This window comes from Aspergillus candidus, assembly GCF_002847045.1.
Source record: "Aspergillus candidus strain CBS 102.13 unplaced genomic scaffold BDW47scaffold_51, whole genome shotgun sequence".
Taxonomy (NCBI): Eukaryota; Fungi; Ascomycota; class Eurotiomycetes; order Eurotiales; family Aspergillaceae; genus Aspergillus; species Aspergillus candidus.
The window spans coordinates 78412-94900 of NW_020194056.1; the positions used below are offsets into that span (position 1 = coordinate 78412).

A 16489-nucleotide genomic window follows, 5' to 3' on the forward strand; every position below is an offset into this window, starting at 1 on the left:
CGAACGGATCAAGTCGATGGTTTGAGAGCGTGCAGAGACTTCGATTAGTTCTGGATCTATTAGTTGGTTGGAATTTCACTGGCGAAATTGATATCAATGAGAAGAGATGAGGATGAAGAGGATAGGGAGGAGAAGAGAAGAGTGGAAGATGGGATTATATAGTGAGGAAAAACCAGCCATGGTTCCTCTGATCTGGTGAATGCCAGTTCAAGAATGACAATGACCTGGTGAATATACGGTGACAGACAGGACACTCACCTTGCTCTGCCTTCACTGGGCCTCCTTCTTCATCATATTCCCCATCTTCATCGTCACCGAGGGCCAGGACATGGAGTCCCACTGGGTCTGCTTCTTCACCATCATCACTGGGAGCCTGGAGAGTGAGATTCACTGGACCAAAACTGACTGATTTGGCGATGCGACTTTCACCTGGAGAGTGGAAGCTGGATCGGAGGGGGGAGGAGGGGGAGGAGGGGTCAGGGGAGTCTGGTCTGGCTGAGTCCATGGTCATACACCAGTTGACTGGATATGATGTATGTTGGTATCTGACAGACTGGTTTTTTTATCTAATACATATTAGTTTTCATCTCAACAGAGGTAGATGATAGTACATACTGTCGAAGAGGATGTTGACGGTCCAGAGTGAGGGCTTGTGAGGGCACGTGAGAGGATCGTGAGAAGAGAGAAAGAGGAAAGAAAAGAAAACAGGAATTTCGCAGTGTTATCATCGTGGGTTCTCGGCGACGACTCATCTTGACGACTCATCTTGACGACTCATCTTTACAACGATGCGATGGATCTACAGGCTATGGTCTATGGAAGCCATCCACAAAGTGTGATGAGGGTATCCTATACATCTTGTTTAGACGTGAGCGGATGGCTGCTGGTGTTGGGATTGATTAGGATTATGCTTGATAGAATATGAAGCAACAAGAATACAAGATAGACATTTCAGGCTATATATAATACAGCAATTACGTATCATTTATCTCTGTCCTTCAATATGTATTCTATCTATATTCAATCTGTGTTCTATCCAGTTTAGAAGTCAGGATTAGGGCGGGTGTAGTCACGTGGATATCAACATCTCACTTCCACTCTTAATAGCGTCACTCATTATTGAATCTCCTGCAGAACTTCTTTGTCTTCTCAATCATTCTGCACACTACTTGATCTCCCTTCCAATCGATCTCATGTGGATCCAGGTGGCTGACGCATCTCCACCCTGGCGGCAACAACCCTAAGCGCCGGCATCAAACTCATCTGATCGGGTTGAAGAATTCAACCAAGCGCTAAGAGACTTCCATGCAACAGGATGTTTTACGCGCTGTCTATAAGAGTGTCTATATTTGGTTGGCGCTGGAGGAGACCGGTGACTGTAATTCCTCGCAAGATGAAACACCAATTCATTCATGGTCCCTCTTTGTTTATTGTCCATTGTCTTTATTCCCATCCTTTATTAATGACACCCCGGTCTCTCCCTTCTTTTCCGTATTTCTTTCTTCTTCGCCTTCTTCTGTTCATTTTTCTCTTCTTTTCATTTCTTGACTCGATGCCATGACCACTCAATAGACTTATATTTCCTATCATACGACAAGCGTGCAAGTTGGTGGCAGGTCCATCTTCCTCATTCTCTTCAACCATATAGACTATAATCATGTTCTCTCGTTCCATCTTTCCTCTTCTCCCTCCCTACAGCCATGACCCCCACGGTAGTCAATTTCGCCATCCAGATGATTTGACCCCGTATCTCGGGCTGCGTGCCCGCCTGTCCCAGGTCTGGATAAACCGGTGGACCATCCTGCTGCTGCTCGTCCTCGTCCGTGTCCTCATCGCCGTCACTGGCATGGAGACCGACATGGACAAGGCCCACGCCGACGCCCTCCGGGCCTGCACCACCGTCGAGTCCATGGGCAGCTCCATGGCCTCGATGCCACACTACATGGCCCAGGGCGTCAACGAGGTGACGGCCTCCAGCGTCGAGCACGCCGTCCACGCCCTCCAGTCCGTGCTGATGCTGTCCTTGACCGCCGTCGAAGAGCTGGTCCTCTTCTTCATCAAGGTCATGTACCAGACCTACCTCTGTCTCTTCACCCTCGCCGTCCGGGGCAGCGTCCAGGTCGCCGTCGGCGTCATCAAAGATGCCACCGAGTTCCTCAACTCTACCGTCAAGGAGATCGGCCACGACATCAGCAAGACAGTCGACACCTTCGAGAGCGGTCTCAACAAGTTCCTCGACGGTATCAACTCCGTTGCCAGCGCCTTCGGCGGCGACGTGCCCAAGCTCGACGTCGGCGGCTCGCTCGACAAACTCGACCACCTTTCTCTACCCTCCAGCATCGACACCGGCCTCGACAAGCTCAATGACTCCATCCCCACCTTCTCCGAAGTCGACGCCTTCGTCTCCAACGTCCTGCGCACCCCCTTCGAGCTCGTCAAAAAGCGTGTCAACGAATCCCTCACCAACTACACCTTCGACCGCGCCGCTCTCTCCGTCCCCACAAAAGCCCACCTCTCCTTCTGCGCCGACCACAACGGCGGCATCAACGCCTTCTTCGACGACATCAGCGACCTCGCCGCCCTCGCCCGCCGCGTCTTCATCGCCGTGCTCGTCATCCTCGCCGTCCTCGTCTGTCTCTTCATCGCCTGGCAGGAAATCCGCCGCTGGCGCACCATGAAAGACCGCTCCCACCACCTCCTCCACAAAGACCCCTCCTCCTCCTCCACAGACCCCATGGACGCAGTCTACATCATCTCCCGCCCCGTCACCGCCGCCCTCGGCATCCAAGCCGCCAGCCGCTGCAGCACCAGCCGTCGCCAGAACCTCACCCGCTGGGCCGTCGCCTACGCCACCACCCCCGCCGCACTCTTCATGCTCACCCTCGGCCTCGCAGGCCTGCTCGCCTGCCTCGGCCAATACATCCTCCTCCACGCCGTCCAACGCGCGGTGCCCGACCTGGCAACCCAAGTCGGCGCCTTCGCCGACCAAGTCGTCACCCACCTCGATGACACCTCCAAGGCATGGGCGCACGATGCCAACGCTGCCATCGCAGACACAGACGCCTCCCTCAACGAAGACCTCCTCGACTGGGTCGACCCCGCCACAACCGCCCTCAACGATACCCTCAACGCCTTCGTCGACAAAACCGAGTCCCTCCTCAACGACACCTTCGGCGATACCCTCCTCCGCGATCTCCTGGACGACCTCTTCGACTGCCTCATCGGTCTCAAAATCGACGCCGTCCAAAAAGGCCTCACGTGGGTCCACGACAACGCCCACATTAACCTCCCTGACCTCCCATCTGACATCTTCACCCGCGGCGCAGCCGACTCCATCAACGGTGAAGGAGAAGGGAGCTTCCTCTCCGACGCAGGCGACCAAACAGCCAACAAGATCACAGAGGTCGTCGCGCGCGTCGTTGCCAAGATCGACGCCGCCATTCGCTTCGAAGCTATCATCTTCTCTATCCTCGTCCTCCTCTGGGCTCTCAATGCGTTGGTCGGCATCCTCCGCGCACTGTCTCTCTTCTGGACCCGCGACAAAACCCGCGGCGAGGGCGGGCCGGCCCCTGCTTTGCGGGTTCACGTCCCCCCTCCTCCTCATTCCCATCATTCTTCCCCGAATTCCAGTGGTTTCATTGATGTGCCGCTCACGGCGATGCCCAACCCAGCCTCTTACGGGGGTCGCCAGCACGATGTGAATAATGGTGGTGGTGATGCTGATGATGATATCAGCCGAACGCAGCCGGCGCCGCGGTATGAGGTTGCTACTGCTGGGCAAACCAGGGTCAATATGCCGGCTGTGTCGGAGGCGCAGTATCAGGATGAGAAGTTGGGGTTTGCGGGTCAGAGGCCGTTGATGGTTGATGGGGGGCCGGACCTGAGGGGAAGTAGTTATGTTGAGTATGCGGGGGAGAAGCGGTGATTTCCTTCTTTTCTTTCCTTCCTTCTTTTTCTTCTTGATTTTATTATACTGTGCTTTTCTCCTTTATGTAAGTCAGCCTTTGTTGTTCTGGTTTAGAGGAGTCGAGGCGGGTACTGCTATGGTAGATAGATATCACATAATGCATTCATACTTGACCATACTATCCTATACCATGCAAGATTCCAACGCTCAATTAACCAAGATAAAAGAACTAAATCGAAGCAAAGAAACACTCCTCATCCTTCCCCTCGACCCTCACCCTCTCCACAATCGGATCCGCACAACTAATCCTAATCCTCTCCGGCGTCGCCGGACTCCTCAAGCTCAACACACCGTTCACCCCCCACTGCCTCCTCGCCGCCTTGAGCGCATCCCGAATCGCAAAGAACACAGCACTCCCCATAAACAACGGCGGCTCGCCCACGCCCCGACTGCGCTGAATCGTCCGCAACTCCTCCCACTCCACATCCTTCAGCAAACTAACATTGAACACCTGCGGGATATCCCTAAACCCAGGGATCTTATAGTTGCCCGGCCCCCGCGTCGCCAGCTGCCCCGTCCCGCGGTGCCAGAGACTCTCCTCCGTCGTGAACAGGCCCTGACCCTGCACGAACGCGCCCTCGATCTGCCCGTAGTCAATGGACGGGTTGATCGTGCGTCCCACGTCCATCTTGATGTCCGCCCGCAGGGGCGTCCAGTCGCCCGTTAACGTGTCGATCTCGACTTCGGCGGCTGTCACGCCCTGCGTGAAGTAGAAGAACATCTGGCCCTTGTTCTCGCGCCACACGTACCCAATCTCCGGCGTCCGGTAGTACCCCTGCGCGGAGAGATTCACGCGGTCGAAGTACGCCGCGTGCGCGAGGTCCTTCATCGGCGCGTTGGGCATCTTCGTCCGGTACGGCCGCAGCCGCTCGTTGATCTGCTCGCACGCGTTGAAAATCGCGTACCCGTTGAGGTCGGAGCTCGCCGACGCGGCCGTCGACGACGTGTTCGCTACCGTGTTCGTAGCCGTCTCGGAAATGAACACGTCTTCGACGGGCACGTTGAGCGCCTCTGCCGCAATCATCGTCATCTTCGTGTGCAGGCCCTGCCCCATCTCCACGCCGCCGTGCGCAACCAGCACGCTCCCGTCGTGGTAGATGTGCACCAGCGCGCCCGCCTGGTTCAGGAACAGCGCCGTGAACGAGATCCCGAACTTGGTCGGCACGATCGCTAGCCCGCGCTTCGACCACTTGTGCGTCTTGTTGTACGCTTCCACGGCTTGTCGTCGGGCGTCGTACGAGCTTTCGGCAAGCACCTGATCGTACATCAGCGGCACGTGCCAGTCCTTGATCACCTGGTTGAAGTGCGTCTTGTCTCCCGCGCGGTACATGTTGTCCCGCCGCAGCGTCTCAACAGGGATATCGAGGTGGTCTGCGACTTCGGACATGAAGCTCTCGGCGAAGAACAGGCCCTGTGGGCCTCCGAAGCCGCGGAAGGCTGTGTTGGAGACGGTGTTCGTCTTGCAGATGCGGCCGCGCACGTGCACGTTCGGGATCTTGTACACGTTGTCGATGTGCGATAGGCTGCGCTCGACGACCGCGCCGGAGAGATCCTGCGTGTGGCCGCCGTTGGAGTACACGTCTGCGTCTAGCGCGAGGAGTTTGCCGGTTTTGCTGACGCCGACTTTCCATCGGCAGTAGAAGGGGTGCCGTTGGCCGGAGGTGAGCATGTCTTCGTCGCGGTTGAGCATGCACCGCACGGGACGCCGGGTCTTGGATGCTGCGGCCGCGCAGATGCCTGCTAACTGGATGGAGCGGGTTTCTTTGCCTCCGAAGCCGCCGCCGAGGCGCTTTACGCGGGAGACGATCTTGTTGTTGGCGACGCCGGTTACCTGCGCGACGTAGGCTTGGCTGTAGCATGTTAGCTTGAGTAAAATGACACCAGTGGGTAAGACTTACGTTTCAGTCGGATTCTGCGTGCTGCTCCAAACCTCCATTTCCCCGTCCTCCAACTTCGGAATGACGACACAGGCCTGCGTCTCGAGATAAAAGTGCTCCTGACCACCCATCCTCGACTCTCCCGTGAAGACATAATCCGCAGTTTCAAACGCTCTCTCGGGATCCCCGCACTTGATAAACGGCGAATGGGCAAAGAACGACTCCGCCGCAATAGCATCCTCAATCGACAGAATAGCCGGCAAATCCTCATACTGCACCTGGACAGCCCTCGCCCCCTGCTCAGCAATCTTAGCCGTCGTCGCCAAGATCACACCAATCGGCTGCCCCGCGGTATTAACCTCATCCACAGCAAAGAATTGCTCGTCGCAATTAGGCGCGCCCCACCAGTTCGCCTGCGGGCTGGGGAGGTCGCGGTGGTCGACGTAGTCGTGGACGCCGGGGATGGCGAGCGCGGCGGCGGTATCGACGCTGAGGATCTTGGCGTGCGCCTTGGTCGACAGCACCATGCACGCGAACAGTTCGTTCTGCAGCACCGGTGTGTCGTCCGTGTACTGCGCTTCGCCGGTGGATTGCTTGAGCGCTGATACGTGGGGTCCGGCTTTGCCGAGGACTCTCTGCTGGTAGGCGGCTGACGCCTCGTGGTCTTTTTGGCCGGTGGAGATGGCGCGCTCGATCTCGGCGATTGCTTCGTCGTCGACGTCTGCGGAGGTTACTTGTAGGGTTGACAGTATGTCGTGGTAGAAGCGGTAGAAGAAGCCGAGCGCGAGCGACTTGCGGTATGTGGCCATGCCGCCTGGGACGCTGAATTTCAGGTCGAAGTCCTGCGATAGTGCGCTCATTGTTCCTTCTAGCGTGGCTGGGTTCGTGAATCTCTTGCCTGCTAGGAAGGATTCTGCGTTCTTGGCGGATACGGTCATGGGTGCTAGACCGCCGAAGACGAGATTGACGCTGGTGATATCGTGCGCGGGGGATAGCGACACGCGCAGCGCGGCGTTGACGATGGCGATGTCGTCATCTTTCCGCTTGGACTGTTTGTAGGCGCGGAGGTGTTCGCCTTGCGCCGACGCAGCGGGGATGCGCAGGCTGAGGATGATAGCGTCTGGGGGTAGGGCTGTGGATCGGTAGCCTTTGAAGAACTGGCTCATGGGGATCTCCACCTCGGCGTCGAGCGACTTGGCTACGAGCACGGTGTTGGTCGCCACGAACACGGGGTTGAGGTCCGAGATGGGCGATGCGGTGGCCAGGTTCCCCGCCGGGGACGCAACGTTCCGGATCTGCCGTCCAGCGAAGTACCGAAGCTGCTTCTTGATGGCGCTGAACGGTTGGCCGCGGACGGATCCGTAGCGCTGTAGGGCTTGATCGCAGATCGACTCCAGGTCGGTCAGGGAGACGTTGGCGCCGAGGTCGACATAGTCCTCGTGGAGGGAGTATTGGCGGAGTTCAGGGATGTCCCCGACGTAGACCGACACGGGATACAGCATGGCCTTGAACTTGACTTCGATCTGCGTCTCCGTGCTGCCGCCGATGATCTTCGCGTCGGGGTGCACGCTCTTGATCTGCAGGAGCTGGTCCACCGTTACCGGCCGGTACCAGCGCTTCTTCTTGTTGCCGAACACCAGGGGCTGAAAGTCATGCTTGTGAAGCGCGGGCGGGAAGATCAACTCCGTGTCTGTACTGTATTTGATGAAATCGGGCGGCGTCAGCTTCGGCGCCTTGCCGTCCATGAGATCCACCGCTGGCGCTTTACAACACCCCCCGTCGCCACTCTTCTTCTCCATGCAGCACCCGGAACCACCATTTGCAGTGGCCTTGCCGCAAGGACTGCTGTTGCTGCTCGCCGGGGCCGCAAAGCTTTGCGCGGCGTCCAAAATCGGACGGTATCCGGTGCAGCGGCACAAGTTGCCGTCGAAGGCCTCCTCAATGGCGTGTTCGGTGGGTTGGGGGTTATTCCGCAGGAGGGCGTACATGCTCTGATCGATTAGCCACCCATCCATACATCCTTTCTGCTTTGCGAACGGTGTAGTCATACCATAACAATGCCAGGCGTACAGAAACCACACTGACTCCCATTCCCCATGGCCATGCGCTGCTGGACAGCATGCGGGTTCTTCACATTCCCGATCCCTTCCACGGTAATGACATGTTTCCCATCGACGCTGATCAAGGGCGCGAGACACGCGTTGACTGAAGCGTGGTAGATCTTTTTCGTCGTGGGGTTGACATGTGAGAGTACCTATAGAGTATATCAGTCAGTATCTTATTGCCACAAACAGAACAACAAGGATGACGATAAGACACACCACCGTACACGCGCCACATCCCCCCTCCGCACACCCCAGCTTCGTCCCCGTCAGCCCCACCCCTCTCAGGTATTCAAGCAGCGTAAGCTCCGGGTTGACCGTATCCACTGCGACCTTGGTGCCGTTGAGGTAGAACCGAATGGTATCGTCCCAGTCTTCCGTCAACTGCGCTAGCGATAGTGATTTCGGGGCCACCACGGGCGCCTCGGGGGCCGTCGCAATTCCGGGGGCCATTGTCGCGTATAGACCCGCTGGGGGGGAGAAGTGTTGTGTTGTATAGTCAGGTAGTAATCAGGTAGGGAACGTAGTAGTAACCGAAGGACTAAGCTCGGAGAAGTATACAATCAAGCCATGGACACCCACATCGAACAGTATCCGATGGCTCTTGATAGATTAGATCAAATCAATCAATGAGTTATTACTCAGTCAAAGTGAATAGTCAATAGTAAAAAACCTGAAGAAGAAAGAAACCCAAGGGATGTGGGCATCTTTTATCGAGCGTGACCAGCAGCTGCAGCGGACGGGTCGGGGAAGCTGACCCGCCCGAAGTCACAATGGACCCCAAATCATGCTTGAAGGGCAGAAACCAATAATGCAAGATGGAACGATAACTTGGAACCGTAATAACCATTAGTTAATTAGCTTATCAGAAGAGTGTAACTAACCCCACCATGGCGGAGTGGGAGTGACACGGCGTTCATGCGGGGATCGCCACCATCCGAGTCAACTCTGATTAATAGGATCCGTTGTTATTCATGGGATGGGATTCCTTTGATCTAGGCCGAGATAGTATACAAAATATACTGAACATAAGGATCAATAATTGAAGGAAAATAATACAAGAAGCGTAAGGAATCAAATAAAGTAGAAGAGAGAATATAGTAAAAAGAATAAATTAGATAACGCCGCCAATGCTCCTCCTAACCCAGTGGTGATACACGATTCCATACAAGTCCCACACATGGCCCAGACAGGCCGACAGGAAGGGGTAGCACATAAGAACAAGAACTACGAAGGAAACACGAGAAGGACAAACTCAGTGGTGTAGGGGTCCCAGGAAATTCTTCTCCTCTTCCTCCCATCGCTGTCGCTCAAAGACACTTCGGGCGCTATCAGATGATCGGTTAGTTGGATCCCCAATGGTCCAAAGGATTGAAGGAGACAAACCGGAATGCTCGGACGAATCGCCACACCTCCGTATCGGCCAGATTCCACGCTTCCACCACGTCTCGAATGACCACCTGAGGTCCCTCCTTGCTATGTAGCACCGCCCGGGCCGCCTGGAGCACCTCGTACTCGCGTCCCACCCCCTCTCGGCTGGGGTTGGCGTTCTGCAGGGACTCCTTGGAGGCACCTTCGTTCTTGGCATCCACCTTGTCCTTCTCCTCCCGCGGGATCGGGAAGCCCAGCTGCCACTCGAACTCGTTCAGCAGCTCCGTGGGCAGCGCCTGGCCGGCCTCGGGCGGGATGGACTCGACCGTCATCCACAGCGACGCGTCCGTCAGGTCGTCGTCTGCCACCACCTTCTTCAGCACGCTGGCCCGGGCGGACCCGCTGATCTCGAGCCCCAGCTGCTCCTGCGTCACGGCTTGCAGCCACTCGTCCCGCTCCGTCTCGCGCCGGATGTGCCGCGTCGTCACCTCCGCCGAGTTCTGTCGCAGGCTGACGAGTGTGTACGGGTGCGGTAGCGTGCCGATGCTGAACACGTGCGTCGTGTTCCGGTAGCTCTGGGGCTGGCTGATGTGCATCGGCTTCTCCGGGTCGCAGGGTCGGCAGCGGGGCAGGTTCGGTGGGCAGGAGTCGGGCATTGGGGACGGCGGGCAGCGGCCCAGCGCCCGGGCCAACCGGAGCGCTGGCTCGACCAGGGCTGTCGTGTGCTCGGGGAACGGCTTCAGGACGGCGATGCCGGCGGGAAATGCGTTCTGGAAGGTGTTGTGCAGGTGCGAGTGGACCAGCTCGGCCAGGGCCGCCGTGCCCGAGCCCCGCGACCGGTCCATCTTCTCCGCCAGGGCCGGGTAGTGCGACACGATGGCGGCCGAGTTGTACCACGCCACGGCGTTGGTCTGCTCCACCTTGAACGTCTCGGGCGCGACCAGGTCGAAGATGTTGGTCGCCTGGTCGCTGATGCCCTTGCTGACGGCCTTCTTGATCACCTCGTTGATCCGGTCCTTCGTGCCGGCGAACAGGCCATTCTGGATCTTGTCGAGACGCGTGATGACCGCCGGGTCCGTGCCGCGGCGCAGGTAGGACAGCAGTGGATCGTCGTACCGGGCCATGGGGAAGCAGCGCCAGTGCACCAGGATCCCGTCGCCCATGTGCCCCCAGGCCAGCCAGCGGAGCACCTCGTGTTCAATATCCGCGGTCCCGAACTTGATATTCTGAACCATCTCGTAGATCGGGTTGTGGATGGCCTCGCCGCGGCCGAGGATGACGGGGCGGAACCCCTGGGCGAACCACGCGCGGCGCCAGGCGAGCAGCAGGCCGGCGTCGGCATTATCCTGGGGTCCACCATTCTTCTGGTCGGCATTGTAGTAGGTGTAGACGTAGGGTCGGTGTCGCAGGGGCGGGAGCACGGATCGGTCCTCCTCGAGGGTGGTGGACGAGGAGAAGGGATTCAGCCACGACAGGTCGCTCAACCATTTCGATCCTCCGCTGGCGCTGTCCGGCTGGGTCGCGGGCGGCTTATGCGCGGTGGGATAAAACGACGGGAGGTGCAGGTCGCTCAGCGCCGGTAGCTTCGGTCGGGGGACATACTTGGCCGGGCCGGAGACTGGTTCCTCGCCCGTGGACGGATCAGGGGTGGATGGGGTGGAGGAGAAGATGACGAGTAACAGACCGATGAAGACGATGGCCGTCAGGAGGGTTGTACTCCGATGAGGGATCATCTTCTTTCGTTCCTTTCAGTCAGTGCAGGAGGTAGAAAGTCAAAGAACGAGAACAAAGAAGGATGGAGAGTCAGGAGTGGATCCAACTTGAACCCTCCACCGCGCTTAATGGAAACAGAAACAAGTTTTGTTTTAGTTCAGGGACTGCGGTATCGATAAGGGGGAAGAAGAGAGGATCTACTCTGAGGAATTTATGGTTCAAAAAGCCCCAGATGAAAGGGAAAGTCAATCCATTGCCAGAAAGAAACAAGATTGCGGTCGTGTTGGATGAGTTTATTCAGCGTCACATCCAGGGAGCTTAAAGGACGTGGATGGGTGCCTCAGGCTGGTGAACCACGGTCCGCCTCAGGCATTCAGGCATTCAGGTACTCAGGTACTCAGGCACTTCCCGCCATGATTCACACCTAAGGCAGTGACGAGTATTAGATACCTGATTTCTAAGGTACTTTACTCCCTACTTCTGACACTGGGAGTGTTTCATGGCGCGGCTACAGGGCTTGCAGACCGGTCTATAGTAGCGAATGATCGCTCCTGTCGATATTACGGTAGGATCGGTACTATATGTACCCGTTTTGATTGTGCCTGTTTCATGATATCTATGTTTGATGATATGAACCAGACAAAGCTGAAACAGAACCAACTGCAGCTTCTCAAAGCATCTAGCAACAACCTACGAAACTTGTGGGCTACGCTGCATGGAGTGTAGACGTGGAGCATTCCCAAGACTCGGCATGACCGGCTCGTACACCCGCTTTACGATTGGTTTACAACTTTATAACATGTCGTCAGGAGCGATAATCTGCCGATCGTCGACCTAATCGACAAGCCCGTGGTCTCTGGCAGTGGAATAGATTTTCAGGGTCTGTAAATCTGACAATCACAGCCCTCTTTCTCTTCTTGTCAAGCTGCCACGGTGGACAAGCTTGGAACCTGCGGGTCCGGAGGGTCCAGTTGGGTCCCAGGACATAAATAGAAAGAGTGCTGTGAGTGATCGCCCTCGTTGTAGCTCTATTTGGACACCATAGATGCATGCTCCCATACTCACCATCGACGGTGTATATTGACGTATACGGTTGGTCTTGTTCAGCGCATTGGCTGGATGAGTCCTCTACCATGGGGTATATGTGAATTTCCTAGGCACATCCCGTTCAAATACCTGAGACGTCCTCTTTGTAATGGTTGCTTGACTCAATCTTAATCATTAGCTCCAATCATGCGGATGTCCGCGGATAGAGAACGGGTAGAGAGCGGATACGAAATGATAATCATAGTATCGTCTGCGATGGCTAGGCTTGTCGAAAGAGGATCATAGATGGGCCAGAGCGAAGGGAAAATAACGCAGCTCCACAGGAGATGTTTCTTATTGCGGACTTGGATGGAGTAAGTAGTTTCGTAGCGTTGAAGGGAGCCTGAGAGCTATAGCGCATTCTTCGGAGTAGACGGATGAAATATGTTATGGCAGTTTATGAGTCCAGCTGAACTGCATTGCCATACTACTACTATATTCCAGTCAGTTCCCAGGTGTACTGACCTGAGGCCAATATAATGGGCTAACCAATCATTCAGGCCAGTATTGAACGTATAGTTGGAGTGACCTAGCTCATGGCAATCGCCCAATCAATGTCATCAAAACAGTCAGTCCTTTGAGGTGCCACACCTGTGCGTATGTACTGACACTATACGCAAGGACCCATCCAACTCCTTTCATACTCGACACAGATGGGGCTGCTCCATAACAAGCCCAGTTGGTAGCCGACTCATCCATGCGAGCCACCGTGATATGACCGGACCATGTCGGCTGACAGGGGCTTCTTAAAGAGTTGGGTTCTGCCATCCGCCCGCCAAGATGCTCACAACCTCTTTCTTTCTTGTATACTCCTGGATATATAAACGTTGAATTTGGGATTTTTGACACACGCCACTCACACTCACAATGACTTCGCAAGGTATGTCTGAAATCCCTGCTGCTGCGGCAGTTCTCTGCTGTTCTAAGCCTCCGCATCGGCTGTTGGGCGGGGGTTATCGCATCTCTTTTCCGCTTTGTTGGCTTTCGTATCATCAATATGTCCGTCGCGTGGTATTCATGGTTTCTTTTCTCGGTCTTCCTGACCTTCGAAGGGTTATCTGCCAAGCGTACGGGCCGTTTCAAACCATCCTGTCTTGCTGTTCTCTGCATTGTCTTGCTTGTCTTCTGTTTCCCTTTGTTAATGTGTTGAGTCACGTGTTTGACTCAAATTAGACCTGTCTGATTCCCATGAGCATCATCACTTACCTGTTTCACTCTATCATAAACCTCACGAAGCTGGTCTGTGGCCTCAGGGCTGCTGGATTCCCTTCAGGTCAACCGGCAAAAGTTCCTTTCCCCCCAACATCACATGCGCGAGCCCCCAACTGCACCCGACGTGCTTGCCAACCACTGCACCATCACCTGCACCATGCAGCTCAACCCACCAGCCAGTACTGACCAAAGCGCAGACCGATTGACAGCCGCCCTCAGCCAGAACAAGGAATGGGCCGCCCAGACCGCGCAACAGCACCCAGATCTCTTCCCCACACTAGCCGCGGGCCAACAACCCGAGATTCTCTGGATCGGCTGCTCCGACTCGCGATGCCCGGAAACAACCATGCTGGGCCTCCAGCCCGGCGACGTCTTCGTCCACCGCAACATCGCCAACGTGCTGCACGCCGCGGACCTGAGCTCCTCGGCGGTGATCGAGTACGCCGTGCGCCATCTGCGCGTCCGCCACGTCGTCATCTGCGGCCATACTTCCTGCGGAGGTGTCGCAGCCGCCATGGGTAACAAGCAGCTGGGCATCCTAGACCCGTGGCTGATGCCGCTGCGCCAGCTGCGCGAGCAGCACCTGGTGACGCTGCAGTCACTGTCGCCTGAGGATGCGATGCTGCGACTGGCGGAGCTGAACGTGCAGGAGGGTCTGAGGCTGCTGAAGCAGAAGAATGTGGTGTTGGAGGCTGTTGAGCAGCGCGGGCTGCAGTTGCATGGGCTGATTTATGATGTTGGGAGTGGGGTGCTTCGCCCTATGGATACCGATGAGTCGGAGGAGGCGGTTAAGGCGCGGTTGGTTGCTTTTAAGACGGAGTGATAGTATTGAAGACGGAGCGATAGGGCATTCATATACCTCGCGGCAGCCATTATATCTCTTTTTTCTTTCCAGCGCATGTCAGATGTTTTGCGCTAAACAAGGTTCCTGTGTTTAGCAAAATTTAGAGAGTGAAGCATGATGATTGACAATCGATCTCCTTTCATCCTTTCCCAGTATCAACTGTAGGAACAACATACAATGAGTGGAGGTAGCTCTCAGCCAGAACACCACATCGTTGAAACTCAATAATCAACATCACCACAGAATCACAAGAGAGGGAAGTGAAAGAAATATCAAGGAAAACCTCAAACCCAAACATACAACTCGCTCCTAGTCGTGACTAACTTAGTCTCGACTGCCTGAATCTCCTGGATTTCCAGGCCATTGTTTACCGGATTCGGTTAGATTCGGCCGAGTCGGGTCCGACTGGCTGCCTGAGGCCACTTTTATACTCGTACTACATTTTATCCACAGACTGTATTATATTTATCCATGAATCAGTTGACCTCTTAGCCCTAATTCTTCAATATTGGTCTTGAGAATAAATGTGAAACAAGAGTATACCCAGTTTAAATAGATAGAACGTTAAATCTCGAGAGGGAGTTATTAACACAGTACTAGCCAACTTGATATATACAGAGAAAGAAGGCCTCATAGCGGCACACCCAGTTAGTTGTTACATTGTTTATGCTGCACTGAGAACGACTAAGACTCAAGATGAAGACATCCCGACTTTCTAAACCGAGTCGACGGTCCGGGAAGACTGGGGACTGTCGATCGGTTAGAGATCGGCTGTCGCCTTGGATGTCGGCAGATAGGCTGATTAATCGAGGATTTGATCTGAGGGGTATGTATTCCGCATGGAATAGATCGTTCTGTGAATACTTCTACTACTCCGTACATCATATATACACTACTCAATACTATCGAAAGCTATGTAAGTAGTATACATCAAAGCTACTTCACCTTCAGTTGTCTTTCTATATATCAGATAGTATTAACAAACACAACAGAAGAAGTAAACACTGCACCGCCAAAATGGAATACGTCAAGTACGTCACCCATCACCACCACCACCAAACCCCAATAGAAGAAACGAAGAAACAAAAGTCTAACAAAGAAAACAGCCTCGGCAAATCCGGCCTCAAAATCTCCAAAATCATCCTCGGCTGCATGTCCTACGGCACCCCCGCCTGGCAAGACTGGGTGCTGGACGAATCCACCGCGCTCCCACTCATCGAACACGCTTACAACCGCGGCATCAACACCTGGGACACAGCCGACATCTACAGCCACGGGGTATCCGAGGAAATCCTCGGCAAGGCGCTGCGCCAGTACAACATCCCGCGCAACCGCGTCGTGATCCTCACCAAGTGCTACTTTGGCGTCGACGACGCGGGCGGACAGCCTCCTATTTCGGCCTCGGGGCGGAATGAGGGCGAGTTTGTGAATCGCGTGGGGCTGTCGCGGAAGCATATCTTTGATGCTGTTGAGGAGAGTGTCCAGCGATTGGGCACTTACATTGATGTGTTGCAGATACATAGGCTGGATCGGGACACGCCGAGAGAGGAGATCATGAGGGCGTTGAATGATGTTGTGGAGAGTGGGAAGGTTAGGTATATTGGGGCTAGTACTGTATGTTCCCTCACTTACCTTCTGGGTATATGGCTATCAAAAGCGATAGCTATATATGGATAAACTAACGAAGAAAATGATAGATGGCAGCCTGGGAATTCCAAACCCTCCAAAACATAGCCGCCCAGAACGGCTGGCACAAATTCATCAGCATGCAAAACTACCACAACCTGCTCGCGCGCGAAGAAGAGCGTGAAATGATCCCGTACTGCAACGACTCCGGCGTCGGCCTCATCCCGTGGTCGCCGCTCGCGCGGGGCGTCCTCGCGCGGCCGTGGAGCGCGCGGTCGTCGACGCGCGAGGCGACGGACGGGGCGCTGAAGATGCTTGTGCGCGGGCGGGAGAGCGAAGCTGACAAGGCGATTGTGGAGCGGGTGGAGGAGGTTGCGAGGAAGAGGGGACTCAAAATGGCGCAGGTGGCGATTGCGTGGTCGTTGTCTCGGAGGGGTGTTAATCCGATCTTGGGCCTTTCGTCGAAGGAGAGGATTGATGAGGCTGTTGAGGCTACCAAGGTTGTTTTGAGTCCTGAGGAGATTGCGTATCTTGAGGAAATGTATGTGCCGAAGGGGTTGACTGCTTTGGAGAGGTAGATTGTTTAGGACCGTATGAATGATTGAGTTTAGGGGTTGAGGTGGTGTCTATAATTCAGGGTATGCTTTTATCCATGTTACATTAACGTATATCGCTGTTGATAGAAGAGTGT

At 55.2% G+C, this 16489-nt stretch overlaps 5 protein-coding genes across 5 annotated transcripts; 3 read left to right on the forward strand and 2 right to left on the reverse strand.

Annotated features, from left to right (window-relative positions):
* Positions 1 to 1411: 1411 nt before the first annotated feature.
* Positions 1412 to 3925, forward strand: prm1 (pheromone-regulated protein PRM1; the record flags this gene model as incomplete). Its single annotated transcript, XM_024817933.1, has 1 exon — positions 1412 to 3925. The coding sequence occupies exon 1, from the start codon at positions 1658 to 1660 to the stop codon at positions 3923 to 3925; it is 2268 nt and encodes a 755-aa protein (XP_024669120.1). The 5' UTR covers positions 1412 to 1657.
* Positions 3926 to 4136: 211 nt separating this feature from the next.
* Positions 4137 to 8399, reverse strand: BDW47DRAFT_119799 (putative xanthine dehydrogenase HxA; the record flags this gene model as incomplete). Its single annotated transcript, XM_024815399.1, has 4 exons — positions 4137 to 5817; positions 5866 to 7835; positions 7895 to 8098; positions 8166 to 8399. 4 exons carry the CDS (start codon positions 8397 to 8399, stop codon positions 4137 to 4139), a joined length of 4089 nt encoding a protein of 1362 aa, XP_024669121.1.
* A 535-nt stretch (positions 8400 to 8934) lies between these two features.
* On the reverse strand, positions 8935 to 11316 carry BDW47DRAFT_68462 (uncharacterized protein). Its single transcript, XM_024819611.1, has 2 exons — positions 9333 to 11316; positions 8935 to 9274 (listed from the first exon to the last, which is right to left on the reverse strand). Exons 1-2 carry the CDS (start codon positions 11048 to 11050, stop codon positions 9202 to 9204), a joined length of 1791 nt encoding a protein of 596 aa, XP_024669122.1. The 5' UTR covers positions 11051 to 11316; the 3' UTR covers positions 8935 to 9201.
* Positions 11317 to 12983: 1667 nt separating this feature from the next.
* On the forward strand, positions 12984 to 14151 carry BDW47DRAFT_119801 (carbonic anhydrase; the record flags this gene model as incomplete). Its single annotated transcript, XM_024815401.1, has 2 exons — positions 12984 to 12996; positions 13526 to 14151. The coding sequence occupies 2 exons, from the start codon at positions 12984 to 12986 to the stop codon at positions 14149 to 14151; spliced, it is 639 nt and encodes a 212-aa protein (XP_024669123.1).
* Positions 14152 to 15189: 1038 nt separating this feature from the next.
* Positions 15190 to 16460, forward strand: BDW47DRAFT_133808 (aldo/keto reductase; the record flags this gene model as incomplete). The annotated part of the gene is made up of 3 exons (XM_024817934.1): positions 15190 to 15203; positions 15279 to 15786; positions 15870 to 16460. 3 exons carry the CDS (start codon positions 15190 to 15192, stop codon positions 16374 to 16376), a joined length of 1029 nt encoding a protein of 342 aa, XP_024669124.1. The 3' UTR covers positions 16377 to 16460.
* Positions 16461 to 16489: the final 29 nt, after the last annotated feature.